Raw genomic sequence first — 21,272 nt, 5'->3', positions numbered from 1 at the left:
AAATGTAACATAAAAAAATATATATATATATAAAACAAAATTCTGTCTAGAATCTCTCTGCTATTTCAAATAGCCAAAACACAGGCTCCATTTCTTGCTTTTTTTTGTTTTCAAATGTATGGCACCAAAAGCAACTAAACATCAACCTCTAAGAATTGTGCAGCTTAACCCTTGTTGTTGTTCCTGGATGGGTTTGCGTCTACTTCTTCTGCTGGTTTTCTTAGTAGTAGTTGCCTCTGCAAGCTCAAACACTTCAAAGATTGTCACAAGTCTACCTGGCTATACCGGTGAGCTTCCCTTTACCCTTGAAACCGGGTAAGTTTTAATTATTGTTATTATCATCATCATCACCATCATGATGTTAGTTCGGGGAGATTTCTTTCTGGTGGCACAAAATATTTTGAGAAATAAACAGTTGTGCATTATGAATTTATGATACATGTCACGCATTTTAATTTGCTTCTTACTTTTCTTTTCTTTTTTGTGAGTGTGTTAATAATTTGATGATTGAAATGTGGATGAGGGATTTCATTTGATAGTATGACGTTTCAAATGGAAACACCCAAAAAATGTCACAGTTGAGCTAGAAAGTTTTTGGCTTTTGTTTATTGCCTTTTGATGTGACTGCAGGGGTATATTAACCCACACTTTTTAATGTTTTTTGTTGGCTCTTATATTTTATACTTGCTTCGGTCACTGATCTATTGTACTGTTTTATTGTTATTATCTATATTATTATTTAAAGGACTTTCTCTATTTGGTATTTTTTTTTTTTTTCAAAAATGGCCCTACACCTATATGTTTAAGTAGAGACAAAGCTAAAGAACAATTCCGTAAAAATACAACTCTAACTTCCATTAAAACATTGCCTAAAAAATAAAGCCACCCTACTGTTGATTTTTAAATTGTTTTATTCACTTATAAATTAGATTCTCAAATCACACTCTATCACATCGCAATTGTAACAAAAATTTGTGAAAAATATTATAATTTCCTCAAAGAAATAAAAATCCTTTTTGTACTTTGCAAATAGGGTCACCATCAATAACCCTTATAGGAAGGAACCCACAAAATTGTGTATTGTAGGAGCCCACAAAATTGTGTGTATTTAATATAATCTCACCCAAAAACTGACAGAGTGTTCCCAAAACAAGAATCCTGACTTTCCCAATGAATTTTATTATAACTCAAAAAAAAAATGTTAATAATGTGTAAATAGCAGTAGATACTGATTTATTTTGTTGGATATTGGTCCATATAGATACATTGGTGTGGGCGATAATGAGACCGTACAAGTGTTTTACTATTTTGTTGAGTCCCAAAGGAGCCCTTCAAGGGACCCTCTTATGTTATGGATGAGTGGAGGGCCTGGTTGCTCCGGTCTTGCTGGTATCTTTTTTGAAAGTGGTATGCTACTCTTACTCATCTTTTCATTCATTTTAGGGATAATAGGTATTGAATTGGAAAATATATATATGTTATTGAATTGGAATATATATGTGGGTACCAGTTAGCTCAACTGATAAAGTCTCTGATGATTATATAAAAAATCTGGAATTTAATTCTCACCTACACCAAAAATTGATTGGTGTCTTGATCTAATGATAAAAAATTATCATTAAGAGCGGACGACATAGATTGAAACTCTCTCAAAAAACAAAAAAGAATTGGAATATATATTTTGAATTTTTAAATTGTACCGTTGAATTTCTTGAGTTAGTCGTATGTTATATTAAGGGTCTCATCCACATCACATGCAAGATAATTAGCTTACAAAGTATTTCCAACTAACTATTTATAGAGGATTCAAGTTTTAAATTTGGTCCTGGTAGGTACATGAATTGTGTCTAATTTACAAATTAAATTTCAACAATCTTCTAAATGTATATCTCGCAAATATATAGGTCCTGTAACCTTCAAACTTGGAGATTACAATGGGAGCCTACCAACACTTCAGGATAACCCATTTGCGTGGACACAAGTATGAATTTAATGGCACTAGTTTGATTTTTATGCAAATTTCATATCAACTCTATTATAAGAAAATTTTAATCCATCTTATTGAAATGTGATGATGGTTTTTCAGAGCCTCAACATCATATATATGGATGGACCAGTTGGGACTGGATTCTCTTATTCAGAGAGCTTAGATGGCTATATTACAGGCGATTACAAATTTGTAGCACAAACCTATGAATTTCTACAAAAGGTGTGTGAGAAAATGGATGATAATAGAATACACTTAGTTAAGGTGTTTGTTTTTTCAAATTTTATTTGTTGAGGTGTTTAAATTTTTCTAAGTTAATTTCAATTTTTATGCAGTGGTTGAATGAGCACCCTCAATTTTTGGAAAATCAACTCTATGTTGGTGGTGAATCGTATTCTGGCCTACTTATACCAATACTTGTGCAACAGATACTGTTAGGTAATATTTGTGGATGAGGAGGATCCAAACTTATTGGAAACTCTTCCTATCAACCTTTGTACAAAGTTTAAATCAAACCAGTTTGGAGTAATCTTTTCTAGCCCATTGTGTGATAATGTATAAGATTATCTACTCTCTTCAATTGCCACATAATAGGTTGGAGAAAGATAACTCCAAATCAATTTGGAGCTGAACTTTTTCCTTATCCTCTATGTTTTGCTTTTGTTAAATTCCCAAGTCACCATAACTTGGCTCTTCTTATATTACAATGAAACAATTTAGTGAAATATCTCAACTTTCAATAACAATAACAATTACTACTACTTACTGATAAATAAGGAAACATATTACATTTTTTATTTTTGCTAACAAAAGAGCCATGATATCTACAGGAAGGATTTTATATATATAGAAAAAATTTAGGTACAATTTCTTAGGTATTAAAATTTAAATTCTCCAATTAAATTCAACCATGTAGCGCATTGGTACCCAATAATGCAGCCAAATTGTTTAATTTAATTGGAGAAACTAAAGTACAACAACTTAGAAACTATATTTTAGTTTTGAATTTTTCTAATAGTTGCTACTTGGTTTAAACCTAAATTTTAGTTAGGATCCTCTTCCTTTGAAAGGAATCAGTTTTATGGTTGGTTAGGATCATATATTGTAAATATAAAAATGTTTCTAATGCTGCATCATTTAAAATTTTAAATAATACAAGATACAAACAAAATAAGCCTAACTTCACCCCTCCCATAAACATGAACCAAAATTCTCTCTTTGAAAAGAAACACTTATAACAAGCTAAATACTCTCTCTAAAATTGGCATTGGATTTTGTTGTTATAGGTAATGAAGCTGGAATTGTGCCAATGATTAATCTCAGCGTATGTAATCCAACTATATTTTATCAATAAAATAGAAAATGGCTTTAGAATATTGTTTCCAATAGAATAACTTTCTATTGTTTTTTCAAAAATATTTAAAGCATTGTATTTTTGAATATCAAAGTTTGGTTGATTGAACATTGTTAAATTGTCATTAGGGGTATGTGCTTCAGAACCCAGCGACAGATTCATTCATTGACACAAATGCAAGAATCCCTTATGCTCATCGTCTGAGTCTCATATCAGATCAACTTTATGAGGTAATTTGATGTTTAACAAGTTTCTTCTTCTTCCAAATAGAGGTAGAAAAGAAAATTCTATATGAGTTATTTGTATTTAAAGCATTTTTTTTTAATTATTACAATAAGTCAATGACTTTAAACAGTGTCTGATTCTAGCAGCCTTCTATATCCACTCTTATGTAAGCCTGTACCAGCATGAGTATTATTTTAAGTTGTTTTTCATTATTGTCTTTTTGATAATGCTTCCTTAGCTTGTATTTTTTTTTTTTTTCTCACTAATTATGAATCTCTTCTATTCAATGCAATTACATTCTAAACTCTTATTTTTCATGCTTTTAGTCAGCCAAATCAAGCTGCAACAGCATTTATGTAGATATAGATGCTAGCAATTATCAATGCTCATCAGATGTTGATGCTATCGATGAGGTTAGAGGATCAAAATATTATTTAGACTTATTTCATCATCAAATTTCAATATGCACTGAGAATTGGTGATCATTTGAATTTGCAGCTGACAAGTAGTATCAACTCATTGCACATTTTGGAACCTTGTTGTACTAATGGAATCCCAGAACCAAATGAAGATGTAGAGTCAGTTCGAAGATCTCTCTCAGAGAAATCTAGTCATGCACATTGGTGCCGTGTAAAGCCCCTTCTCTCTGTCTCTCAAACAAATTGTGTTTTGTTTTTTTTTTGTATGTGTTTTTATATCAACAAGTATCTAAGATATTGGTTTAATTTCATTCAGAGCTATAATCATATGCTCTGCTACGTCTGGGCGAATAATAAAGGTGTTCAAGAAGCTCTTGGAGTTCGACCGGTATATGTAATCTATTCATATATCACAATAACCAGTCCAAACATAGAATTATTTTAACATTTTTGTGATGCTAAACAGGGGACCAAAACCTTTTGGCAATACTGTAATACCTCCTTAGCTTACACCGAGGAGGTCACCAGTGTTGTTGGCTATCATCAAAATCTCACCAATGCTGACCTACGAGCTTTGATATACAGGTAAAATCTAACAGGGTACTTTTGCACTTATATTTCAGTTATTCATGGTGGTGACATGCAGGTTTCTTACCCAAATTTCTCACTTAAAAAGTGCAAAAACCTGTTCAACAATATTCAAAGCTGTTATTAAGCACATTTAATTGTCTCTGTCACTCTCTATCTTGGGCTGTAGTCACAAAAATTTCATGAACATGAAAATTCTCAAAATGTTTTTGGTCTAAACCTCTTATTTCATTCATCAAGTAAAGTGTTTCTTTGCAAATAATTAGTGACTCCACTCACATCAAGGACCTTCTTTTTCCTCTGTTCCCCCACATTTTTGCCACCATAGCATCAAGGTATTGGAATGCATAAACGTACCTTTTTCTTAATCAATTATTGAAATATGTTTAGATAGGTGATGCCTAAATTTTGGCAACAAAACTTCCAACACCTTGTTATTTTTATTTATTTTCTTTTATTGAAATCGTGGCTTACTTTTACTTCTGCTGTCGAAATTTGACTTAGTGCAGTGAATATCAGCTAGCAAAACTAATATGTCTTTAGTTAGCAATAGTACTAATAAGTAATATACCAGGATTAATGCACCTAATTTCATCAAAACTCTGGAGTTAAGAGTGCTTGAGTAAGAGTAATAATAGAATGGGTGACTAATACATTCTTTTTAATCCAACAGTGGTGACCACGACATGTCAGTTCCACACATTGGCACACAAAAATGGATAAATTCTCTCAATTTAAGTACAGACGAAAGCTGGAGAGTATGGTCTCTCAATGGTCAAACTGCAGGGTGGGTTTCAAAGTTTGCAAATCTCTTAACAATTCCCCCCCCCCCCCCCCCCCCTCTTTTTTTATCTTCTAATCAGGAGCCTGAACCATGTTCTCTCTCACACGAACTTGCAGGTACACAAAGAAGTTGATTGGTGATACTTTCACTTTGAACTTTGCGACTGTAAAGGCAAGAAATATCCTTCACTAAATTGAACTCTAAATAATGTCTACAAGTAGAAATCTAAACAAACTTTCATATATTCTTTTTCCTTGTACAGGGAGCAGGCCACATTGCTGCTGAATACAAGGTCAAAGAGTGTGCTGCCATGATAGATAGGTGGATGGCTTATTTCCCTATTTAAGTGTGACTGGTTGAAATTTTTTGGTAATCTAACATTGTAAAGGCATGTCTGCTCACAATGAAATTTTTGGAACTTCAAAAGTTAGTGCAGGATAAAGAGAAAAGTTTCTATCACAAATTTATTATTCCTTTCTCTCACAAGATCATAGCCATGAAAAACCCTTTTGAGTTTCATGCAACACTATGGATCCAATTTAGGACTAAAGCAGCAATCCAGGACACATGCCTATTATGATTACCAATAAGTGTAATAATAATATTATAAATTTCAAAGCACAATATTTAGTCTGAAAATGGTAGTACAGTAAGAGGGCAGCTGATCTGCTCCAAGATCAAAACAGTTTTAAGTGGGATATTGTCTGGTTGAAATGAACAAGAATGTTATTCAACAAAGTTGGGTCATCTTCGTAGCTGTGCTCATGTAATCTCTACAGCAACTATTCTTAACTTTTGTCCTAAAAAATAATGGCAAAGCAGGAAAAAAAAAAATTCTTAATATTATAGGACTATTATAAATTCTTTTAGGGTTTTACTAAGAAATACCTTCAAGTTATATGTTAGTAAACCATTTTAAAAAAAATTTATAAAAAAGCAAAAAAATTATTAACTTTTTTGACAGATTTTTTAATTTCTCATAAAACGTTTCCTAAAATGAATGATTAATGTGTGCCCTAAAAGCATACATTAACAAGACCATTTTTTTTTATAGTATTAGTTTGGTCCCGATAATATTTCTTGATAGTTGAAACTTGAAACTAATTAAACTTGTGGTTTTTACGACAATTAAAACTCAAGTTTCCCATATCACAACACTTTCTTCTAAGTTCAAAACAAATTGATCTAAAAGTCAAAATAGTGGGTTCGTAATTTTAAAATTAAAATTAGAAAGGAAAAATTCTAAAATTTTAAATAACTTTTAGAATAGAAAAAGAAATTAAAATTCTACATAATTTTTTAAAAGTAATAAAAGCAGCATACAACTTTCAAGTATATTGCTATACTTTTAATAATTTTACATTGATTTTTTTTTAGTAATCAAATTACATTTTTAAAATTTATGTTTTAGATTTATCTCTTGAGCTAATTGTTATTAGTTATAAATTGATTATTTTTTTATTAGCTATAAATTAAATAATCAACACATTACATTTTGTATGACAATTATATTATTATATATTATATTTATGTATATTTTTTTTAAGTAATATTTTTAAAAATAATTTTTATTCCAATCTTTTTTTTTAATCTTGCCCTCTTGAACTAAAACTCTAACTCCGCCACTGGTTTAAGGCATATGAAGGAATTGGCAAACAGATTTAATCAATTGTATGATAGATGCCCCTTGTTTGTATTTGTTTGATTGGTGTGTGTGTGTGTGTTGTGGACCTTAACTCATTGGTGTGTGTGGACCTTAACTCATTGGTCGTACAAAACATGCCATATGTTCAGGATTTGGACATTAATTTGTGAAGAAAACCACTCCCCCCCCCCCCCCCCAAAACACACACACACACACACACACACACACATATATATATATATATATATATATATATTTCAATACACAACTTAGGTCATAGTCCTAATGATGAAACAACAACCCCTTTGGAATGATCAAGTAATTAGGATCCAGAAGATTAGAAACCACGATTCTACGAGAACCATGCTTGCATTTTGCATGTGCTAGTAGCATGCGTACATACCATACCATGGTGACAAGTAACCCTAAAATTACTATTTTCAAACCAAAATCAGTCACCTAAACTCGAGGCCTGTGGGAGCTCATGGTTTTCAAGAAAATTATTAAAAAGATAATTACTAGTAGCTAGCAATGGACTATTTATTTATTTTTATAACACAGAACCTCACTGAGGCAAGGCCTTTGGAGCCTCTTTTGGGGAGTAAACCACAGATATATACACAACATCACTCTCCAAAATATTGTATAAAAAATGGACTAATTTTTTTAGCTAATGTGACATATTTTTAATGTTAATTAAGAAATTTTAATATTATTTTATAAGTAATGGAAACTTCAAATGTGCTATTAGTGGACACCATTTACTACGTAGGCGTTTTCTATGAGTGACTTTACAATAGAGACCAAATTGATTGTTACCAAAATGTATTGACCAAATTAAATGTGGCCTCAAAATATAAGGATCAAAATGGTTTTTTTTTTTTTAACCAATGAACAACTTTGTCATAGTCCCAATGGCAAAATAACAACCCCTCGGAATGATTAAGTAATTAGGATCCTATTTGAGAGCATAAACTAGTTCTAATAGGTTGTTCGCACTAAGACACCATATGCGAGACAAGATTTCGCACCAAAAGGAAGGGCTCTGCTATTGCTTAAACTAATAGGACTTTCAAAAGTACAAATCAACTAAGAACGGAGGAACAAGACAACAAATAATAGTATTATTGATATCGCAACAAGTCACAAATATCAAAATACAAGACTGCAAAAGTTTATAACCAAGATTAAATTACAATTCTCCTAAGTTACAATACTCCTAAGCTAAGTTAAGTTACAAGACTACTCTTAAATAATTCATGCGAGGCGGAACACACTTATAAACATGAAGTTATCATTTCATTGATCAAATGTAAAATCTGGTTAGTTAGATTATGTGTGTTTGTGAAAGAGTAATTGATTCCTATTTATACTTCATCATTAGCAGTTATTTCATCATCTTACAAATTGAAACAAATATCTTCTCTAATAAAATGATTGCTCACATGTTCATGTGACATGCTCAAATAACTACTAACACACTTGCCTATCCCTTAAGTTCTCAGAGAACTGTTTGTACGCTCATGTGCTCTTCACGTGTTTGAATACTTGAATAACTGCTTGCGCGCTTGTCATCTCCAAACTAACTCTGCAATCACACTTTATAATTGATAAAGAATTAGGTGATGTTTGGATTAGGAGAGTTTTGAGTGATATCGTCCTGTTTTCATAACTCATTATCCAAAACTGGTGGGGCCCACGAAAGAGCACTTGTTTGGACTCCATGACTCATGATCCATGATTCAGTTTTCATCACTCAATTCTCTTATTTTTGAGTTATGAGTTATGGAAACTGAAAACACATTTTAGCTGTTTTCAGTTTCCATAACTCATAACTCAATGACATTTTTGTAATTAAACATACATGGAGGGACCCACAGTCGCAACTTTTGACCTTTGACTCTTTTTTTTTATTCCTTTCTTCTCCTGCGTTCATTCTTCTTCTTCTTCCTTTTTTTTTATCACTGGTTCGGTCTTCAATTCTTCCTTCTTTTTTTTTTTTTTTTTCGGGTTTCTGGGTTTCTTCTTCTTCTCTTTTTTTTTTTCTTTTTTTTTTTTCACTAATTTGGTCTTCAATTCTTCCTTCTTCTTCTTTCTTTTTTTTTTTTTTTTTTTTTCACTGGTTCGGTGAGTTTGGGTACGGGGGGTTGAAGGAAAAAAAAATAAAGTAAAAGCTACACAAGGTACATGTATGGGGCCCACAAATAGTTGAAAAATATTGAGTGATGGTGCCAAACAGGATGGGGTGTTTTAAGTGATGAGTGATGGGTGATGAAAACTGAGTGATGAGTGACCATTTTTTTAACCAAACAAGGCCTTAATTACTCAATACCATGATGCCACTTGTATTCTCTTAAAAGCTTCATTTTTTTGGTACTTACCCAATAGTTTATTCTTATATAACAAAAATTATATATATATATATATATATATTTGGTACTACTTATTCTATGTAATTAAAAATATTACTAATATGCTAAATAAATAAATATTTTTTATATTAATTATTTTAAGTGGTTCATCAATTATTTAAATATAATGAAGTTTTGATGTTAGTTTACTAAGATTTATATGAGAAAAAATTGATTAAAAATATGGTATTCTTGCATAAATTTAATTACTTGTGCAACAATGGAAACAAAATTCTACAAAAGAAAAATAAAATAAAATTAATAACACACAATTAAGAATGAAAAACAATATGTGTGTGTGTGTGTATTTATATTAATTATTTTAAGTGGTGCATTAATTAATTAAGTGTAATGAAATTTTGACATTAGTTTTATAAGATTTATATGAGAAACAGTTGATTAGTTCATGCTAAAATATTCTTACTTTTGTAATGGTGGAAATAAAGACCAACAAAAGAAAAATAAATAAATTTAACAACACACGATCAAGAATGTAAAAACAATGATTGAAGGATATTTTTATATTTATTTTTATTGTCAAAATGGCATTTGCATTTTTTTAGTAGGTATAAAACAAGTCTATCTATATCAGTCACAATATCATACAAATTCAAAATTTTAAACACATATAGTATGATCAAATTATTACACTAGTTTTATTGTCTTTCTATTTTGTCTATAAAGTAGAATACTAAATATTATAATTTTTTATAGGAAAAATTATTAAAATATTGGAGGAAACTAGCTAACAAAATGCACCACATATTGGAACTCTGTTATTTCATTCATTGCTCTCTTTTGAGGGAAATCAAACTCCTAGGGTCTTACTATGGTAGAGTGTTGAAGTCTATCAAAGATATTTGTTGAACTCTTACCAAGCCAGTTTTTCAACAACCCAAATACTGAAATCTTACATTCATGCAGGGTCTTGTTGTGTTATTCCATGTCTCACATTCTTGATGACTCTATATTCACTTCTTATTATGTTGGTCCTTTTATATCAGGGCATTCCACGAGAATCCATGTGTTTGATGAGCCATCCAAATTTGAGAGCTATAAATATTGCTTTTGATCCTTTGAAGTCTATTCATTGTAAGGCTATTTTTGTTCATCATATACCTTCAACACAATCGAACCAACTAATCAATATTGATATATATTCATAAGAAACCCAATCTTGAAAGTCCATTAATGAAGTAAACATAGGATTTAGCAATAAAGGGGTTTATTGGAATGGTGCAATTTACTAGTGTGATCACTCTAGGGTTGCAATTTTGTACTTTGATTAAGATAAGGAGTATGAATAAAATGCCAATACCTCACTATGTTTTAGACGGTTCATAGAAGTTGTATTTAGAGTATTTTGGAGAGTCCAGTGGCTGTTTGCGTATCATTACATTATGCAAATAAGTACTCAATTTACTATTTATGAGATGCAAAGAGACTTCAATTGGTTTGTGAAATACCGTGGTGATCTTGATTTTGTGACACTTATATTCACGAAGATGGTATTTACTCAGAACGTTAAATATTATATGTACCATCCCTTGTGCTTAGTTGAAGGAGAAAAACAAGAGGAAAATCTTGTGCTAACAATACCAGGGAAAGTGATTTCTTATAATCTGAAGGATAAGCGTTAAAGGTGGTTTGTGATTTGTGGCCAAATAAAAGTTTTGTGCAGGAGCATTTAAGGAGTTCAAAACTTTTCAATTCATGCGGACCCTTGCTTGTATTTTAAATGTGGTGCTTTTTTGTTTTTGGAGCTTTGTGATTTTTGTTAAAGAGAGTAATGAAACTAGAAAACAAAGATTGAGACTGGAAGAAGAACGGTGATGTTTTTACTTTAGTAGAATGCTGCCATTTAAAGCTTCTTCAATGTTAGTATTTAGGTACTAACTCTTCCCTCCTCTGTGTACGTATTGTTCATCACTGAGTGCTTCCTCTTGAAGATGAGCCAAAGCCAGAGTTCCACAACTATCCTGGTAACTGCCAATCCTGGAATCACAGAGAATCTGTTACAGGAGTGGTTATAAATCTATAGGTTGAAGGTTCTAGAAGTGGTCTAGTCCATGTCCTATAAATAAGAACTAAGTTATACTCTGTATTCTTGAACTTGTTTAATGATTTTTCCCAATTTCTGAGTAAAGATCATTTTCTCTTTTTTCCTCTCTCTCTATTCTGTTATACACTTCCGCCATTGTTAACTTCACATAAGCTCCAAAATCTTTCAATTTGCTCTTAATAATGATCATGTATTTTACTTGGATATATAATGGTCCTATGGAATTTCTCATGAATTTCTTGGGAAGCGCATGATTTATTAATAAAACTGTTAATTGTAATTTCTAATTAGTAATAATGTTTCATATTGATTCCGAAATCTATTCTTTTTATATGTGTGCTAAAAAAGGAAACTTAGCACTAAGTTTATGGCACACTAGTTTGAACTTATCAGTTTTTTAGGAAGGGGTACAAGTTTTTTTGAGTTGTTTTACTCATGTCAGCTGATGCATCTGTCATTGTTTCAACTTTAAGTAAGCATATGATATCCTCGGCTCCAAATTCACAACTTCAACTATACTCTCTCGGTTGATTTATTCACAAACCTATGAAATGTAGGCTATGAAAGCTTTCTCTTTTTCTTTTTAGAATGATGTTCGTCCTATCAAGTTTTAGATCCTTCCCAGGGATGTAATCAGTATTTGTTGTGTGTGTGTATCTAAAGGTTTGATAGAGACCAAAAATATTTCTGAAGTGTTACTGAATTGAGATTGAAATGCAGTCTGTGCCCAGGGATGTAATCAGTATTTGTTGTGTGTGTGTATTTGAAGGTTTGATAGAGACCAAAAATATTTCTGAAGTGTTACTGAATTGAGATTGAAATGCAGTCTGTGCTCTTCATGAGAACACTGGCAAGTAGGGAATTTGGATTAGGGATTATGGCCTGTTTGGATTAGGGATTATGGCCCTAATCCCTAATCCCTAATCCAAATTTCCTACATATCAAGGAATCATTAGAAGATATCTTAGTTTTTTCTACATTTGGAGAGAGAGAAATAAGAGTGTAGGGTCCTTGGGCCCAGAAGTGCATTATTTATTCATATGTTAGGCTTGTGGCCCATGCCAAGGACAAAGATCCGCCTAAGGATGAGATATCTTCGTTAGAGGAGATTGCACTGATGAATAAAAGGTGGGGTTTGGTCCTAAAGGCTCCAGAAAGTGTGCCAGGATGAAAACTTCCTTAGCCGAACTTGGCTGAGGTCCTGGAAAATAGATTGACAACAAAGATGACAATCCCTGAAATTCGTTTGGGGTGGATAAACACTGCAAAAATATGAGATAAGGATGAACCCCAAAATATCTAGAGAGAAAACTGCTGCCTCCGCATTAAATGCACTGTAACTAATCTCTTGACTGCATTAGTGTAGAAGTGATACCTGAATAGTGTATTTCAACCTTACAGCTATTACTTGAAACCTTATGAGAAGGACTGATGGGACAAGTATCAGCCCAAACCATCTAGCATACAGGTGGACGGTTGAGGTGAAAGGGGAGGAGTATATAAAAGAAGAGGAAAAAGAACAATGAATGGGATCAGAAATTGGAGAGAAAAAATACTATAGCAATTCGCAATCAAATCTGTAACTCTTTCTAAGAACAATATATTAGAACTCTTGTCCTCGAATTTCGCCAAGGACGTCCTTTCTTCATTTCATAATAGTCCATGTTTATTTTTTTGTCATCAAGCCTATCTATAACGTTGTTTGATTAACTAAAGTCTAGTATTTTAACCCATTTCTCTACAAATTTATTGTTTTGAGCCTCTTGGGCCAAAGTCCGTCCACGTGCTGGGCAAGGTCTCAAGTTCAGGTCCTTACAAAGAGTATTCATAATTGTGATGTTAAAAAATTTAGCTTTAATTAACAACTCAAAAAGCTATTTTTATTTATTTTAACACTCCACTTGACTATACACCAAACATCAAAAATTCTATTTTTTTTACCACTTTATTTAAATATTTTTTCTTTATTCTTTCTTTAATGAGAGATAAAAAAGAGAGAAAAGACATTTTTTTTAATGAGAAAAAAGTCACCACAGAATAAACAATAATTTTTTTATCCCTTCGTAGCTATAGCAAACTTGCAAAGATAGCAATTTACCGATCACAGTTTGTAAAATTTTATAAATATACCACCATCAATGTAGCATGCCGATTAGTATTTTGGGTGCTAAAATAATATTTTAGCTATTTTAGCACTACCAATATGAATCCTCTTAAGAGTCAATCTGTTGTGTGATGGACCCATGGCCCATGAGCCAAGAGATATCTCTTGTGCTCGTTCCATAAAGTGAGTCTATTACAATATATAGATCCCACAATTGGTCCCTGGGGTAGAGGGGTATCTCCCATGTCTGCTCTATGGAACAGACCTTTCACAATATATAGGCTCCACAAGTGTCTAGGATTCATGTTGTCTACTGGAACAGACCTTTCAAGGGGTTTGGCGGCTTTTAATCTAGGTTCCTCCAACATCAAAAGAGGAGAAAACTCCTAGAAGAATATGAGCAAGTTTCTTTTAAGAGTAATTTGGTAGATTTTTGGGAAGGTCGAGACATTACCCGTTTTGATGGGTTGAGAGATTGTTTTTTTTTTTTGCTAGTGTGGAAGAGTTATTGGGTGTATAGAGTTATTGGGTGTATTGGGGCTTTGAGACTGAGTTTGTGTTTGTGAGAGTTATTGTTTACGAGAACTTGGAACCAAGGAAGACCGAGCATGTTTGTGGAGTAGGAAAGACTCTGTTGATGGAGAGGAGCAGCTCACAAGGATCCATTCATTGTCAAAAACTAGATTGTAGCATCCATGTTTGGTCACGTAGAATAGCCACAAATAAAAGTCTCTGAGTCCTATGGAGTGACCACAAAATTATTAGGTACAAGTATAACAGTTATTTAACATAATCACCGATGGAAACCAGGCATGAAGAAATTAAGCATGCGGAAGAGGGTTTTGTCCACATTAGTAGCTTGATTTGACATAAGAAAAATATATGCTCCACTGATTCTGGACTTAAAAGAACAAAAAGGACAAGAGACCACCTCTGCAAACCATAAACTTGCCATTCAACATCATCCTTTGTGTATTTTAACAAAACCATACTTCAAATCAAAAAATGAAAACAAAATAGAGAATGAAAATCAATAAACAAAAAACAACACTGGAATCCATAAATTCAAATTACAGGGTAAATAACCCAGGAAAAAAAAGAAAAAAGAAAAAAGAAAACCGTAAAGTTAAACTAAATATTTCTAACCAATCCTTGTTTCATTTACCAAAGGAAATCATAATGTGAAACACACCCCAACACACATAAAATAACATTTAGAAAAGAAATACAATTAAAAAAGAAAAGAAAAGAAAAGACCTTAGATCTCTATCTCAAAACACATCATCCAAGGTTTACAGATTACAGAGAAATGACACAAAACCACCAAAAAGGAATATGCTAAAAGCAAGGCCCTCAGATCTCATAGCTTAAAACAGATCATCTCCAATTAATGCCACTGGCTTCTCCATAGGCCATTTCACACCACCAAATAGTCAACACAAACACACACACACAAAGACCATTTGGTGGCGCAAAAAGTGCAACCATGGATGAAAACAATGCAATCGTTCAATACTTCTGAGTTGTACATCATCGGGCAAAATGGATGGTGGGTGATATCATACTTAATGATAAACCTACAGCACCATATTCAAAGCTACTTCACAAAGCTAAGATCAACTGAAAGTACTCAGGGAGTAGGCAAATAGCAGCTATGCAAACATACAAATTGTAACCATAACTTTTACTACATACTTAGAAATCATAATCTGAGATTTTAAATAAAACAAGTGTAAGGGAATGAAATAAAGTAAGACTGAAAGGTATCCAGATAATATATAACACTTCAGTAACCAAAACTCGTAAAAGAAAATGCTTCAAGGGAAAAAAATTAACTAAGCTTCAGCCCTCAGATCTCTCATAGCTATAATGATTCACCAACGGTGAAACTTATGATTCTCTTTAAAAGCCATTCAACATCTTTTACGGCAATAAGAATACCAACCACTACCACCTCTACCAAAACCAATAAACAAATAATAATAATAATAATAATAACAATAAAGAAGAAGAAGCAGTAGCAGTAGCAGTAGCAGCAGCAGCATATTGATGATGGTGAGTGTGGCAGTAGAGATGGAGGCTAAAAACGAGAAAACAAAAGCACCGCTCAACATAACTATTTTTCATCATAGGGCAGATGTAAATACTGTAAAGCTCAAAGTCTTCAATCATACAGAAGGCATAATGTGGACAAAGCAACATCATTTTTAAAATAAAAAATCTCTCCACAATTTAAGTCCGTTAGTCAAAACAGGAGATCATCTATATCGCAAATACCATCAATCAAAACATGATACAGCAATTGTTTCAGGTAGATCCAGATATAGAGCTTTCTAGATCTAATTCCATCTAAAGAAGCAATATATCTCTCACAGCCCAGTGCATAAACCATTCAGCACATAATTAATTCTTAACATCTAGTGCAAACTACAGCAATATAGAATATTTCAACTTCAGAAAAAATATTCAGTCACATATGTAATAAATAAAAGCTATATAATATACAATCAAAGAGGCAATTGAGACCATAACCTTGCCAAAGACCCTAATCAGTGCTTTTGAATCTGAAACATCCAACCAACTGCACGTGCATGGGTAAAATTGAGTAATCAAGACAACTGCTTCCTTTTGGAACAAGAATTTATGCAACAAAAAAGGCTACAATTTAACAGTTTCTGACATTAGACCAGGTCTAGATACAGTTGACCCACATAAACATGTATGCTCTGAAAGACCACAGATCTCATAGATCTGAAAAAATCATCTACAGCATGCAAATGGCAATCATCAAAAGACTCTGCACACCACCTAGGATACATAAATACACACACACACACACACACACAACTACATGATGGAGAAGACAGTGGTGGTGCGCAAAGGCTAGCGATAATTGAAACCATGCAACCAATCAATATAGTTCAAATGTCCATCATAGGGCATGATAGGAATGTAGTATGCCAAAAACCAAAGTGCAAGTCAGCAAATCAATAATTGTAAAATCAACTTAAGAGATAACCATGATCAATAAAAACCAAAATAATGAAAGAGATTACAGATGAGCGTTCCATTTACAATCTTGAAAGTAAATGACGCAAATACACAAGGAACAAGCATAATGGAAAACAAAGACTTGCCTTGTAAGAAAGTTTAAATCCAAAAAAAGCCACTTATTTTACCTAAGAAATATCTGGCGTATCTCCATCTGGCTGACACCCCTAGAATATAGCACCTGAAAACTTCTGTTTATCCATTGTTTAATTCAGGCACAATAGAGTAATGAAAGCCAGACGAGGCATGCTGTGAACAATCGGCTTACTCAATTGTTAATGCTAAACACGCAGGCTAAGAACTTTAAAAAGACAAAAATGCACCAATTTAAAGGAGGAAAAAGGCTGGTTATGGGGGAAGAAGCTGCTGCAGCCCTCAGATCATGTAATCAAGAACAGTGAAGCTTATGATTTTCATTAAGAACCTTCCCACATTTTGAAACAAGAAAAACAACAACAATCATCATCATCATCATCATCACCACCACCACCACCACCACCACAACCAGCAGCCAACAGCCAGCAGCAACTAGTAGTCTAGAACACATGCCGGTGGGCTCACTGGATGTGTCTATGGGGGTTCAAAATGAAAATCAAAATAACTGTGATGATGCAATTTAAATTCATCATTGGGCAGATGAAAAAGGTTTCAATTCTCTTTCAATGCAATTTAGGGTAAAAGAAATCAAATAAGTGAAGAAAAAAAAAGTAGTCTAGAAATATCTAGCACACCAGTAGAAATAGAAAAGGAATCAGGAATTACCAACTATAACCATAGCCAAGCAAGGGCCACATGCATTTTAGAAAAGGAACCAAAATGCATAAGATTAATGTCGATCTTAAGGCAGGTGTGACCAAAATTTATAGTCAAAATTATTTGTTTACTATTATAACATTCCACAGTTTAAAAGAAACAACAAAAAGCAAGTAAATATGAAATTATTTCACTATTTAAAAAATATATATTATGACCCAACATTAGATAGAATAATACAAAGAACAAGAAATCTTGCAAATTTTACAATGTGCTGAACCATATATACATATAAAAAATTATGTAGTATCAGAAACAGCTTTCTAGGCAGCATTTCCATCAATAATGCAGTGATAACTGCTCAGAGCCCAGTGCATTTATCATCATTCACAACAACAAAAACCCAAATCAAAACAAATAAATAACATAAGAAATGCATGTAAAGGAAAATAAAGAAAAGTCCTCAGATCTCATAGCTTTGAAATGATCATCCACAGTTTTTTAAGGCAATGGGCATTCATCAAAAACGTTTACAAACCACCACCAAAGAAAAACAAAATTGTGTGTATATGCATGTATGTATGTTAAAAGAAGAGTAGATGGTGGTTGTGGTGGTAGTGAAAGTGGTGGTGAGTAAACGGCTGATAATGAATTAAAAACCATGCCAAACTGGTCAATTAAATTTTGATTTGTACATCATTGGGCAAAATTAAGGACTATTCGACCAAACAATAATTAAAACAAAAATAGACACAGAGGAAAGCAAGGTGAAAACTGAAGAGAGAAGCTAAAATTAGGATTCCATGTGTGGACAGTCAAGATGGTCCCTAGAATTTATAGAGTGGACAATTTTACCCAAAAAGAAACCTACCTTTCTGAAATTTTGTTTGAAAATTTAGGTGTTCCTTGGTCTCTAACAAAATAAGAAGATCATCTATATCCCAAATACCAACAATCAAAACATGATACAGCAATTGTTTCAGGTAGGTTCAGATATAGAGCTTTCTAGGTCTAACTCCATCTAAAGAAGCAATATACCTCTCAGAGCCCAGTGCATAAACCATTCAGCACATAATTAAATCTTAACATCTAATGAAAACTACAGTAATATACAATATTTTCACCTTCAGCCAAAATATTCAGTCACATATGTAATAAATAAAAGCAATACATTATACAGTAAAAGAGGCTATTGATACCATAAGTCCATAACCTTGCCAAAGGCCCTAATCAGTGCTTTTGGATCTGAAACATCCCATGGATCAAATTGAGTAATCAAGACAATTGCTTCCTTTTGGAACAAGAATTTATGCAACAAGAAGGGATACAACTTAACAGTGTCTGACATTAGACCAGGTCTAGATACAGTTGACCCTCATAAAAATGTAAGCTCTATGAAAGAGCTCAGATCTCATAGCTCTGACAAAATCACCTATGGAATGCAAATGCCAATCATCAAAAGACTCCACACACCACCAAGGATACACACACAACTACATAACGGAGAAGACAGGGTGGTGGTGCGTAAAGGCTAATGATAAATTGAAACCATGCAACTGATCAATATAGTTCAGAAGTCCCTCATAGTGCAGGATAGAAATGTAGAATGCCAAAAACCAAAGTGCAAGTCAGCAAATCAACAAGTGTAAAATCCACTTAAGAAATAACCATGATCAACAAAAACCAAAACAATGAAAGAGATGAAGGATGAGCTTTCCATTAACAATCTTGATTCTCCAAAGTAAATGATGCAAATAATCAAGGAAAAAGCATAATGGAAAACAAAGACTTGCCTTGTAAGAATGTTTTACACCAAATATAGTCACTTCTTTTACTTAAGAAAATCTAGCATCTCCATCTGGCTGACACCCCCAGAATATAGCACCCAAAAACTTCTGTTATCCATTGTTTAATTCAGGCACAATAGAGTAATGAGAGTCAGACTAGGCAGTTTGTGAACAAACAGCTTACTCAATTGTTAAAGTCTAGCAAATAATATTTCCCAAGTTTATAGAATACATAATTATATGACAGCCAGAGACAAATTTCACATGGAGACTTATTAAAGAATCTTGACTAAAACTTTTGAGTTTGAAAACCCATTGAACAAAGATAAGCTTAACATAGAACCTTGTCAAAATAAAAACCCATTGAACAAAGATAATATGACCATGCCTAAGACTCCAATTAACCATCAGAGACCTCTATGCAAAACACAAGTTTAAATTTTTAATGCTAAATGGAGGGATAAGAAATTAATAAAGACAAAAATAGACCAATTTTAACAAGGAAACAAGTGGGTTATGGGGGAAGAAGCTGCTGCAGCCCTCAGATCATGTTTTCGTGAACAGTGAAGCTTATGATTTCCATTAAGAGCCTTCCCACATTGACATTATAAAACAAAAACAACAACAACAACAAACAACAACAAATACCACCACCACCACCACCTCAACCACAACCAGCAGCCAACAGCCAACAGCAACTAGTAGCCTAGAACACTGCCAGTGGGCTCACTGGATGCATCAATGGGGGTTCAAAATGAAAATCAAAATAACTGTCACAATGCAATTTGAATTCATCATTGGGCAGATGAAAATGGCTTCAATGCTCTTTCAATGTAATTAAGGATTAAAGAAATCAAATAAGTGACCTCATCAACTGAAGAATACTAGGAGAGAAAAAAAGTAGCCTAAAAATATCTAGCAAACTAGTAGAAATTGAAAAGGAATCAGGAATCACCTACTATAACCATAGCCAAGCAAGGGCCACATGCATTTTAGAAAAGGAACCAAAATGCCTAAAATTAATGTTAATCTTAAAGACAGGTGTGTGACTGTGACCAAAGTATATTGTCAAAATTCTCTGTTTACCATAATAACATGCCACAGTTTAAAAGAAACAACAATTAAAGGTGTTACAAACTTATAACTTAGAATTGATTGAGTCAAATAGTGTACTTCTAATCACCATCTAGCAGTTCAAGAATTCAAACAATAGTTTTCTAACAAAACAGGATATGGGTACTATTGAGATAAATCCCCCATATCTCATAGTCATAGCTATAGCCATATCTCATAATAACGATGATGACAACAGAGAAAACATGGTAAAGGCTGATGAAGAAAATCAATTGAGTTTTTAATCATTGGACAAATACAGATAGAGATAAATTACTTAGGTACATGTGGGTATTTCAAAGCACTAAATTATGGAGTATCAGAAACAGCTTTCTAGGCTGCATTTCCATCAAAGAAAAAAAAAACTGCTCAGAGCCCAGTGCATTTATCATCATTCACAACAAGAACAAAAACCCAAATACAAGAAATGCATGTAAATGAAAATAAAGAAAAAGAAGCCCTCAGATCTCATAGCTTTGAATGATCATCCACGGTTGTTTTTTTAAGGCAATGGGCATTCATCAAAAGCCTTTACAAACCACCACCATAGAAAATAAAATTTGTGTGTATATATATATAAATGATAAAAGAAGAGTAGAATGTGGTTGTGGTTGTGGTGAAAAGTGGTGTTGAGTAAAGGGCTGATAATGAATTAAAAAACCATGCCAAACCGCTCAATAAAAGTTTGGTGTACATCATTGGGCAAAAAAATTAAGGACTACTCTACCAAACAATAATTATAACACACAGAGACACAGAGGAAATGAAAGCAAGGTGAACACTGAAGAGAGAAGCTAAAATTAGGGTTCCATGTGTGGACTTTGAAGGTGTTTCCTGGATTTTATAGAGCGGATAATTTTACACCAAAAAAAACTAAGAAACCCTTGGCCCGTCCGTTTGGCAAAAGTATTGCTGTTTAAACAGCGCGTTTTTTCACCTACATTTTCAATCACACGTTTTTTTATAAAGCTTAAACAATATTACTAGGA

At 33.0% G+C, this 21,272-nt stretch overlaps 1 protein-coding gene, 2 non-coding genes and 1 pseudogene across 4 annotated transcripts; 2 read left to right on the top strand and 2 right to left on the bottom strand.

Moving 5' to 3' along the window:
• Positions 1 to 34: 34 nt before the first annotated feature.
• On the top strand, positions 35 to 5,996 carry LOC115969617 (serine carboxypeptidase-like 13). 2 transcript variants are annotated; one of them, XM_031089305.1, is made up of 14 exons: positions 35 to 315; positions 1,262 to 1,407; positions 1,905 to 1,981; positions 2,087 to 2,209; positions 2,323 to 2,425; positions 3,274 to 3,311; positions 3,470 to 3,571; positions 3,893 to 3,979; positions 4,065 to 4,196; positions 4,302 to 4,373; positions 4,452 to 4,570; positions 5,247 to 5,360; positions 5,474 to 5,528; positions 5,620 to 5,996. In XM_031089305.1, the coding sequence occupies exons 1-14, from the start codon at positions 119 to 121 to the stop codon at positions 5,701 to 5,703; spliced, it is 1,449 nt and encodes a 482-aa protein (XP_030945165.1). In that variant the 5' UTR covers positions 35 to 118; the 3' UTR covers positions 5,704 to 5,996. The 2 variants fall into 2 exon arrangements, with proteins under 2 accessions (XP_030945165.1, XP_030945166.1); XM_031089306.1 differs by having other exon boundaries at positions 204 to 287.
• A 4,183-nt stretch (positions 5,997 to 10,179) lies between these two features.
• LOC115967895 lies at positions 10,180 to 11,569 on the top strand (annotated as a pseudogene).
• A 6,120-nt stretch (positions 11,570 to 17,689) lies between these two features.
• Positions 17,690 to 17,774, bottom strand: LOC115969664. Its single transcript, XR_004087028.1, has one exon. It is a non-coding gene; the product is annotated as a small nucleolar RNA snoR118 (small nucleolar RNA).
• Positions 17,775 to 20,599: 2,825 nt separating this feature from the next.
• Positions 20,600 to 20,682, bottom strand: LOC115969663. The gene has a single exon (XR_004087027.1). It is a non-coding gene; the product is annotated as a small nucleolar RNA snoR118 (small nucleolar RNA).
• Between the last annotated feature and the right edge of the window lie 590 nt (positions 20,683 to 21,272).

Source organism: Quercus lobata, chromosome 11, assembly GCF_001633185.2.
Source record: "Quercus lobata isolate SW786 chromosome 11, ValleyOak3.0 Primary Assembly, whole genome shotgun sequence".
NCBI lineage: Eukaryota > Viridiplantae > Streptophyta > Magnoliopsida > Fagales > Fagaceae > Quercus > Quercus lobata.
Note: the sequence above shows the minus strand (reverse complement) of the source record. Positions and strands in the feature narration are given on the sequence as shown.